Genomic DNA, 11,474 nt, shown 5'->3' with positions numbered 1-11,474 from the left:
TTAGCCTATTAAACTGCAGTCGTAGTGGGAGGACCACATACCATCTCATCGCCTGACTCCAAATTGACTTCAATATGATTGTTATTATATATAGATTTGCACATAAAGGCGTGTGCAGACACAAAAAGACCCCACCATGTCAAACAAAATAATTAGGCCATTAGGCTAATTACACCAAAACTTCTTGTTTCCATCAAAGTTGTTGTGACTCGCATTAAAACTGTGGATGGAAATGTGGTCTGTGAAGGCTTCTTGTTTTAAAGTGTAAGATAAGGCTTGTTTTAAGTGTAAAACAGCTGGCAGAGCTTTTAAATCTATGGATATTAAATAGTTTATGACCACATACATGTCTGAGTGACTGTGGAATATATGTGCATTCTGGCAGAAACCCATTTTTGATTTTAAACCAAGTGCTGCTTTATTTACAAAGTGATGAAATAAATATACTCTAATTTCTCCAGGTACATTTTGGAGAATAACGTTCGCAAAGCAGTTGTAGAAGGATATGTCAATGAATGCCGTCGACACTAGACACTTAAATAACAAGGAATCATATGACAAAATATAGTGCAAGCCAGGAATATATCTGTTTGCAATAATAATTAACAAGTATTTTCCGAAAACCGAGGTAGAGAAAAGCACACACTGCTTCAACTATACAATTTTTTACACAGATTACAACAGAACAGAGTTGTTGTGAATAAACCAAGTTGATGCAGAGTTCATAAAAGTTTTGACCACATCCTGCTATGAAAGAGAGCAGAAGTAGCAACATCTGCTGCTTCAGGTATTAGCGATGAAGACTTTGATGGGTGGACTCATTCCTTGTTAGGAGAACCTCATCAGCACAATGAGTGCCTTTCCTTAATGGATCATAGTTGAACAATTTTGTTATAACACAATCAAATCAGTAGGGAAAATCTGTCTGTTTCGTGCAGCCAACCAACTGTTTGTGTGTTGTGAAAACTGAACTTGGAGAAAATGTTTAAGATCTGTCATCACCCGCTGGGCACAGACGTCAGTTCAACATCATTTAATTAGAATGGCGTGGAAACAATGTTGATTCAACCAGTGTGTGCCCAGTGGGCACCTTCTACATGTTTTACATGTATGTGCCTAAGTGTGCTTAGGGTGAAGTGAAGTATGAACCACTGTGCTGCTGAGCTATGTCAAACTGACTATGCACAACATTCTGGATTATCTCCATGGATAATGCATAGCATGTTAGACAGATGTGAGCTTCAAGCAGAATCCACTGAACAATGAATGCCAAATGAAATGGTGAGGATTCCTGTAGATTTTGTAAATGGGCATTTCTCAGAGATGTATGTAGCTTGTTCCAGAACATTCTCCAACTCTAACCATTAGGCCTACTTGTTGTACCACCTCTCTAACAACTTCCCCATTAAATCACGTCAAATCACAGGCTTGTTATCCCTACCATGCTCAAGTGCTTTGTGGTAACATTACAAGATTCACTTTTGTTTGTTAGCCTTCATTCACATTACGATTTATATTCCGAAGGAATATATAATCTTGGCCATGTACTGTGTGTGTTTCCCCTGGGTCTGTGTGGGTGTCCATTGGGTTGACTTTGCAGAGATAGATGTGTTCAAAGGCATGTCTGAAAATAAACTGACAATGGATGCTTTCTGTTTTGCAGTGTTTTTGTTGGTGAGCATTAAACACTTGCCTGCCTCCAAAAAATAATAGATTCACATGTTCCTATACAGACCACTTTCAATTGTTCACCATCATCACCTACTAGACGACAGACAAGTTGAATTGGAAACAGTTACATAGATACAGATTCCGTGACCTTCACTGGTTTAAGTCAACAGCCAATGGCACCCCTTGCGCAAGCATTAATTTAGCAAATGTCATTGTGCAGAAATCCATTTGCAGCCCATGCTTTTAATGACCTAGAATTATTGCCAGGGTCTGCATGTGATTTCCCAAGTCAATGCATCATCTTCCTGACATGAATATGAAGTCAGGACTGAATTGTAGCATATGCACAAAGCCAGTGCCAACTTGAATAGGCCATCAAATACGGTCTATGGTTTTGTGTCCCAAAATAGAATGACTGTGTGTGTCAGACAGACACAGACCTAAGTGATGGCCTTGTCTCTGTGTTTCTACAGCGGGTTAGAGAGGTATTAACAGTCTGTCTCTGTCTTTATCTATAGCCACAGGTCACAGGTCATCCCTCAGCCTCTATTATACAATCACAAAGAGTAGCAGCCAGTAGTCTTTACAATGAGGACAGGATTAGAAATTCCTTGGATGCTTCTGGGGCCCAAAACTCTCCTTGTCATTGTCCTCTTCCTCCTACACCTTAAGGGCCTCGTGCACACCTACGGCGGACAGGCGTCGGTTGATGTTGCGGTAGCGGCATCGCAGCAGATCCTTGTAGGTGGAGCGCAGGTCCCGGTTAAAGAAGGCGTAGATAAAGGGGTTCATGAGGGAGTTGGCGTAGCCCAGCCAGAGGAGGAACCTCTCCAGCCAGATGGGCACACAGCTGCACTCCACTCCGCAGATGAAGGGCCTGGCCGTGGACAGGATGAAGAAGGGCAGCCAGCAGATGGAGAACACGCCCACGATCACCCCCAGCGTGGTGGCAGCCTTCTGCTCCCTTTTGAAGATGGAGATGTTGCGGCGCTCGCGGGTCAGCAGACGGGACAGCACCGCACACTCCTCGGCCACGCCCTGCGGCTTCAGGCCCTGCATCCTCAGTGCCTCGCTTGCCACCGTCTCCAGCCGCTCGCGCCGGGTGAAGTCGGTGAAGCGGTGCTTGAGGCCGCTCTTGCGGGCGGCCCTGAAAATCTTGTAGTACATGAAGAGCATGACGAGCATGGGGATGTAGAAGGCCACAGCCGTGGAGTAGATGGTGTAACCAAAGTCCTGGCTGATGAGGCACACGCCGCCCGCGTGGACGTTCTTGGCCCAGCCGCAGAAGGGTGGCAGGGTGATGGAGGCGGACACAAGCCACACCCCCAGGATCATCTTGGCCATCAGCTGGCCGTTCTGCCTGGCTGGGTATGTGAGGGGGCGGGTGATCCCCAGATACCTGAGAGAGAAGAAACACAAATAATTTAGCCAGATACATTTATTATCCCATGTAGAAATGCAAGCAGGCTACATACAATGCAAAACATAAAGACACTAGGGCAGCAGGATAAGGAGTACTATACTCTGAAATTAGTACAATGAATCTCCTGTCTGTTTTTGCAATTGTTTGAGTCTCCTCTATCATCTGCTTGTTTTACAAAGTTTTGTCCCCTCTGAGAAAACACTACAGCACTGCTTGCTTATCATTACCTTGAGCAACAAAAGAGCAGCCTTCCTCCCTAAATACATCAAGGCTGCTCGTAGTCTTAGCCTTGTACAGTACATCAAAGAGTTTATTATTCATTTCAAAGAAAAAAACACTCTCTTTAATGTGATGGTCAAGTGTAAGCTCCATCATCTTTGTAAGAGCCATTGACTCCTTACCCTTCTGTAAAGAGGCTTAAAGGAATCTACAGAACTACTGTTCCGGTCATAAGAGCAGCTCTTGGGGTACAATGTACTGACAACACTGTACTGACTTTAGGGAATTCAAATGTATAGTGTACTGTACTATACGTAAGCAATAGGCTGTGCATTATCGGAGAATGTGCATTATCAGGCTGTGCATTATCGGGGAATGGCTTAAAACAAATCCCATCAGATCACGGTTGTAAAAGGCTTTGGCCAGTGGTGTAAAGTACTTAAGTAGAAATACTTTAAAGTACTACTTAAGTAGTTTTTTAGGGTATCTGTACTTTACTATTTATGTATTTTACTTTTACTTCACTACAATCCTGAAGGAATAATGTACTTTACTCCATACATTTTCCCTGACACCAAAAAGTACTCGTTACGTTTTGAATACTTAGCAAGACAGCAAAAGTGTATAATTCATGCACTTAAAGATAAAATCCCTGGTCATCCCTACTGCATCTGATCTGGCAGACTCATTAAACACACATGCTTTGTTTGCAAATTATGTCTGAGTGTTGGAGTGTGCCTCTGGCTATCTGTAAATGTTAAAAACAAGAAGATCGCACCGTCTGGTTTGCTTAATATAAGGAATTTGAAATGATTTATACTTTTACTTTTGATACTTAGGTATATTTTAGCAATTACATTTACTTTTGATACTTAAGTATATTTAAAACCAAATACTTTTTTACTTTTACTCTAGTAGGATTTTACTGGGTGACTTTCACTTTTACTTGAGTCTTTTTCTATTTTACTTCACTTTTACTTAAGTATGACAATTGGGTACTTTTTCCACCACTGGCTTCGGAATTTTATTTTTTAAAGACCTAAACTTCTAAAATGTGATGTCTCGTGGACAATTATCCTTCGCACAAACCGGAGGGGTACAATATCTGAGCGTTAGGTTACAGACCGGTTATCTACTCTCAATAAACAGTAGTGATTGACATTAACTGAGAATGGACTCCATGTTTCCTAGAAGTCTTCCAAAAAAGAGGGAAAGAGACAGCAACACCGAATATGGTTGTGTGTGTCATAACTTGGTTACACAACGCCACAGTCATGCCACCACCACTCCACTCACTCCCCCACCTCAACTCTGACTAATGCAAAAAAAAACATTGGTTTTAAACTCTCTCTCTCTCAGTCAGTCCCAGTGCATGTACACAGCTGTGGTAAGACTGAATGAGTTTTTTATATATCCGGGGGTAGTCCATGTTAAATGGATACATGATGTAGGCCACAGTATAACAGGATAGATATACAGTTGAAGTAGGAAGTTTATATACTCTTAGGTTGGAGTCATTAAAACTTGTTTTTCAACCACTCCACAAATTTCTTGTTAACAAACTATAGTCTTGGCAAGTCGGTTAGGACACCTACTTTGTGCATGACACAATTAATTTTTCCAACAATTGTTTACAGACAGATTATTTTACTTATAATTCACTGTATCACAATTCCAGTGGGTCAGAAGTTTACATACGCTAAGTTGACTGTGCCTCTCTGGGATAGGCGGGACGCTTGCATCCCACTTGGCCAATAGCCAGGGAAAATGCAGAGCGCCAAATTCAAATAAACTACTTGTAAGATGTAAGATATGTAAGATACCAAATTAAAGCTACACTCGTTGTGAATCCAGCCGACATGTCAGATTTCAAAAAGGCTTTTCGGCGAAAGCATAAGATGCTATTATCTGATGATAGCACAACAGTAATCAAAGGGAGAGTAGCATATTTCAACCCCGCAGGCGCGACACAAAACGCAGAAATAAAATATAAATCATGCCTTACCTTTGACGAGCTTCTTTTTTGGCACTCCAATATGTCCCATAAACATCACAAATGGTCCTTTTTCCCCCCGATTAATTCCGTCGATATATATCCAAAATGTCCATTTATTTGGCGCGTTTGATCAGAAAAAACACAGCTTCCGATTTGCGCAACGTCACTACAAAATGTCTCAAAAGTTACCTGTAAATTTTGCCAAAACATTTCAAACTACTTTTGTCATACAACTTTAGGTATTTTTAAACGTTAATAATCGATCAAATAGAAGACGGGACTATCTGTTTTCAATACAGGAAGACAACAAACTGACGCTACTTTTCGAGTCATGCGCCACTCTGAAAAAGTATACATGATGTGACACTCATTCAAAGGAATAACCTCAACCAATTTCTAAAGACTGGTGACATCCAGTGAAAGCGGTAGGAACTGCAAACAATTCCCTTAGAAATCTGGTTTCCCAATGAAAAACAAATTGAATAGACAGTGACCTCAAAAAAATCATATCTGAATGGTTTGTCCTCTGGGTTTTGCCTGTTACATAAGTTATGTTATACTCACAGATATGATTCAAACAGTTTTAGAAACTTCAGAGTGTTTTCTATCCAAATCTACTAATAATATGCATTTTTTATATTCTGGGGATGAGTAGCAGGAAGTTGAATTTGGGCACGCTATTTATCCAAAAGTTAAAATGCGGCCCCCTATCCCGAAGAAGTTTTAAACAGCCCGGAAAATTCCAGAAAATGCTAGCGTTAGAAGTGTCTGTGTCACGTTCTGACCTTTATTTCCTGTGTTTTGTATTTAGTTAGTATGGTCAGGGCGTGAATTGGGTGGGCAGTCTATGTTTGTTTTTCTATGATTTGGGTATTTCTATGTTTCGGCCTAGTATGGTTCTCAATCAGAGGCGGGTGTCATTAGTTGTCTCTGATTGAGAATCATACTTAGGTAGCCTGGGTTTCACTGTGTGTTTGTGGGTGATTGTTCCTGTCTCTGTGTTTTGCACCAGATAGGGCTGTTTTAGGTTTTCACACGTTTCTTGTTTTTGTAATCAGTTGTTCATGTGTACGTTTACGTATTAAAAGAACCATGGACACTTACCACGCCGCATATTGGTCCTCTGATCCTTTTCGCCTCTCCTCTTCGGAAGAAGAGGAGGAAATCCTTGACAGTCTGATAGGCTAATTGACATAATTTGAGTCAATTGGAGGTGTACCTGTGGATGTATTAGAGGCCTACCTTCAAACGCAGTGCCTCTTTGCTTGACATCATGGGAAAATCAAAAGAAATCAGCCAAGAATGTTGTAGACCTCCACAAGTCTGGTTCATCCTTGGGAGCAATTTTCAAACACCTGAAGGTACCACGTTCATCTGTACAAACAATAGCACGCAAGTATAAACACCATGGGACTGAGCCGTCATACCGCTCAGGAAGGAGACGCGTTCTGTTTCCTAGAGATGAATGTAATTCGTGCGAAAAGTGCAAATCAATCCCAGAACAACAGCAAAGGGCCTTGTGAAGATGTTGGAGGAAACAGGCACAAAATTATCTATTTCCACAGTAAAATGAGTTCTATAATCTGAAAGCCCGCTCAGGAAGGAAGAAGCCACTGCTGAAAAACCAACATAAAAAAGCCAGACGACGGTTTGCAACAGCACATGGGGACAAAGATCGTACTTTTTGGAGAAATGTCCTCCGGTCTGATTCAACAAAAATAGAACTGTTTGGCCATAATGACAATCGTTATGTTTGGAGGAAAAAGGGGGAGGCTTGCAAGCCGAAGAACACCATCCCAATCATGAAGCACGGGGGTTGCAGCATAATGTTGTGGGGGTGCTTTGCTGCAGGAGGGACTAGTGCACTTTACAAAATAAATGGCATCATGAGGAAGGGAACATTCTGTTAATATATTGAAGCAACATCTCAAGACATCAGTCAGGAAGTTAAAGGAAGGATACCAAGGTGGCATAGCAGTTCAGACGTCTTTTGTCCTCGTCTTGTCGTGTCCTGTATATATATATATTTACAACTTTTTCACATACATTTTATTTTTATTTTCCATCAACTCATCTTCAAAACACTCTCCTGCAACCCGCCTCACCAATGTATATTTATAAAAAAGTATTATTTACCTCAGATCTGTAATCCTCCAAGAAGCTAGCCAGAAACTCCAAGAAGCTAGCCTGAAACTAGCCAGAAGCTAATCCAGAAGCTAGTTCAGAAGCTAGTTAGCTCCTTTACTGGCAAATCGTTAGTATTCAGCTAACCACGGTTTGTGGTCATCAGCTATCCTTTAGCTCGAAAATCTATCGCCAGTTCTGTACGGCGCAGCGCGGCTCGGAACGGAACATACCGGACCAATTTTTCTCTCCATGTCCCTGGATTTCGACTGCTCTCTGGACATTCATACCCGGATCTCACAGCTAGCTAGCTGCTATCCGTGTGACTATCGGCCTTCGTCGACTCCGGAGCAAACATCAATTATTCCGGAGCTAGCAAGCTCCGTCAATCACTCCTGAGTTCCATCAATCACACCTGGGCTGCAGTCACCTATCCGGACACGTTTTACTGCTTTCGCGGAGCCCCACCGGGCCTTCACAACTGGACTGCCGACGTTATCTACCCGAAGGAGTTATTCGGCTGGCTCCTCCGTCGCGACGTTACCTGAACGCCCATCTGCGGCCTGCTAACCGTTAGCTGTCTTACCGGCTGCTATCTGAATAGACAATCGGACAATTTTTTTTTATATATATTTTTTTAATATATTTTATTTTTTTATTATTATTATTATGTTTTCTTCTTGGGCCTCTATAACTATATCTATTGTTTTTATTTTTGTTGTTGTTGTGTGATTTGGATTAATCCCCTCTACCACACGGAACCCCACTAATCTACTGACGGAACGCAAGAGGTAGCTAACAACAGACCTCCATCCTATGCTAGCTTGCTACCGATGCCCTGGCTAGCTGTCTAAATCACCAACCAACCTCTCCACTCACCGGACCCTTTTGATCACTCGACTAAGCATGCCTCTCCTTAATGTCAATATGTCTTGTCCATTTCTGTTCTGGTTAGTGTTTATTGGCTTATTTCACTGTAGAGCCTCTAGTCCTGCTCACTATACCTTATCCAACCTATTAGTTCCACCACCCACACATGCAATGACATCTCCTGGTTTCAACGATGTTTCTAGAGACAATATCTCTCTCTTCATCACTCAATACCTAGGTTTACCTCCACTGTATTCACATCCTACCATACATTTGTCTGTACATTATACCTTGATGCTATTTTATCGCCCCCAGAAACCTCCTTTTACTCTATGTTCCAGACGTTCTAGACGACCAATTCTCATAGCTTTTAGCCGTACCCTTATTCTACTCCTCCTATGTTCCTCTGGCGATGTAGAGGTGAATCCAGGCCCTGCAGTGCCTAGCTCCACTCCTATTCCCCAGGCGCTCTCTTTTGACGACTTCTGTAACCGTAATAGCCTTGGTTTCATGCATGTTAACATTAGAAGCCTCCTCCCTAAGTTTGTTCTATTCACTGCTTTAGCACACTCTGCCAACCCGGATGTTCTAGCTGTGTCTGAATCCTGGCTTAGGAAGACCACCAAAAACTCAGACATTTTAATTCCAAACTACAACATTTTCAGACAAGATAGAACTGCCAAAGGGGGCGGTGTTGCAATCTACTGCAAAGATAGCCTGCAGAGTTCTGTCCTACTATCCAGGTCTGTACCCAAACAATTTGAACTTCTACTTTTAAAAATCCACCTCTCTAAAAACAAGTCTCTCACCGTTGCCGCCTGCTATAGACCACCCTCTGCCCCCAGCTGTGCTCTGGACACCATATGTGAACTGATTGCCCCCCATCTATCTTCAGAGTTCGTGCTGCTAGGCGACCTAAACTGGAACATGCTTAACACCCCAGCCATCCTACAATCTAAACTTGATGCCCTCAATCTCACACAAATTATCAATGAACCTACCAGGTACCTCCCCAAAACCTTAAACACGGGCACCCTCATAGATATCATCCTAACCAACTTCCCCTCTAAATACACCTCTGCTGTCTTCAACCAAGATCTCAGCGATCACTGCCTCATTGCCTGCATCCGTAATGGGTCAGCGGTCAAACGACCGCCACTCATCACTGTAAAACGCTCCCTGAAACACTTCTGCGAGCAGGCCTTTCTAATCGACCTGGCCGGGGTATCCTGGAAGGATATTGATCTCATCCCGTCAGTAGAGGATGCCTGGATATTTTTTTTAAATGCCTTCCTAACCATCCTAAATAAACATGCCCCATTCAAGAAATTTAGAACCAGGAACAGATATAGCCCTTGGTTCTCCCCAGACCTGACTGCCCTTAACCAACACAAAAACATCCTATGGCGTTCTGCATTAGCATCGAACAGCCCCCGTGATATGCAGCTGTTCAGGGAAGCTAGAAATCATTATACACAGGCAGTTAGAAAAGCCAAGGCTAGCTTTTTCAAGCAGAAATTTGCTTCCTGCAACACTAACTCAAAAAAGTTCTGGGACACTGTAAAGTCCATGGAGAATAAGAACACCTCCTCCCAGCTGCCCACTGCACTGAAGATAGGAAACACTGTCACCACTGATAAATCCACCATAATTGAGAATTTCAATAAGCATTTTTCTACGGCTGGCCATGCTTTCCACCTGGCTACTCCTACCCCGGACAACAGCACTGCACCCCTAACAGCAACTCGCCCAAGCCTTCCCCATTTCTCCTTCTCCCAAATCCATTCAGCTGATGTTCTGAAAGAGCTGCAAAATCTGGACCCCTACAAATCAGCCGGGCTAGACAATCTGGACCCTTTCTTTCTAAAATTATCTGCCGAAATTGTTGCCACCCCTATTACTAGCCTGTTCAACCTCTCTTTTGTGTCGTCTGAGATTCCCAAAGATTGGAAAGCAGCTGCGGTCATCCCCCTCTTCAAAGGGGGGGACACTCTTGACCCAAACTGCTACAGACCTATATCTATCCTACCGTGCCTTTCTAAGATCTTCGAAAGCCAAGTCAACAAACAGATTACCGACCATTTCGAATCTCACCATACCTTCTCTGCTATGCAATCTGGTTTCAGAGCTGGTCATGGGTGCACCTCAGCCACGCTCAAGGTCCTAAACGATATCTTAACCGCCATCGATAAGAAACATTACTGTGCAGCCGTATTCATTGATCTGGCCAAGGCTTTCGACTCTGTCAATCACCATATCCTCATCGGCAGACTCGACAGCCTTGGTTTCTCAAATGATTGCCTCGCCTGGTTCACCAACTACTTCTCTGATAGAGTTCAGTGTGTCAAATCGGAGGGTCTGCTGTCCGGACCTCTGGCAGTCTCTATGGGGGTGCCACAGGGTTCAATTCTTGGACCGACTCTCTTCTCTGTATACATCAATGAGGTCGCTCTTGCTGCTGGTGAGTCCCTGATCCACCTCTACGCAGACGACACCATTCTGTATACTTCCGGCCCTTCTCTGGACACTGTGTTAACAACCCTCCAGGCAAGCTTCAATGCCATACAACTCTCCTTCCGTGGCCTCCAATTGCTCTTGAATGCAAGTAAAACTAAATGCATGCTCTTCAACCGATCGCTGCCTGCACCTACCCGCCTGTCCAACATCACTACTCTGGACGGCTCTGACTTAGAATACGTGGACAACTACAAATACTTAGGTGTCTGGTTAGATTGTAAACTCTCCTTCCAGACCCATATCAAACATCTCCAATCCAAAGTTAAATCTAGAATTGGCTTCCTATTTCGCAACAAAGCATCCTTCACTCATGCTGCCAAACATACCCTTGTAAAACTGACCATCCTACCAATCCTCGACTTTGGCGATGTCATTTACAAAATAGCCTCCAATACCCTACTCAACAAATTGGATGCAGTCTATCACAGTGCAATCCGTTTTATCACCAAAGCCCCATATACTACCCACCATTGCGACCTGTACGCTCTCGTTGGCTGGCCCTCGCTTCATACTCGTCGCCAAACCCACTGGCTCCATGTCATCTACAAGACCCTGCTAGGTAAAGTCCCCCCTTATCTCAGCTCGCTGGTCACCATAGCATCTCCCACCTGTAGCACACGCTCCAGCAGGTATATCTCTCTAGTCACCCCCAAA

General features: G+C 43.2%; 1 protein-coding gene across 1 annotated transcript in view; it reads right to left on the bottom strand.

Annotated features, from left to right (window-relative positions):
- Nucleotides 1-563: 563 nt before the first annotated feature.
- Nucleotides 564-11,474, bottom strand: part of LOC109881663 (5-hydroxytryptamine receptor 7) — a 61,434-nt gene continuing 50,523 nt past the window's right edge. The window contains exon 2 of the mRNA XM_020473773.2: nucleotides 564-3,070. Coding sequence (XP_020329362.1) covers nucleotides 2,332-3,070 — 739 coding nt within the window. The 3' untranslated portion in view covers nucleotides 564-2,331. The remainder of the gene's footprint in view (nucleotides 3,071-11,474) is intronic.

This window comes from Oncorhynchus kisutch, linkage group LG3 (assembly GCF_002021735.2).
Source record: "Oncorhynchus kisutch isolate 150728-3 linkage group LG3, Okis_V2, whole genome shotgun sequence".
Lineage (NCBI taxonomy): Eukaryota > Metazoa > Chordata > Actinopteri > Salmoniformes > Salmonidae > Oncorhynchus > Oncorhynchus kisutch.
This window is presented reverse-complemented; position numbering and strand designations above follow the sequence as displayed.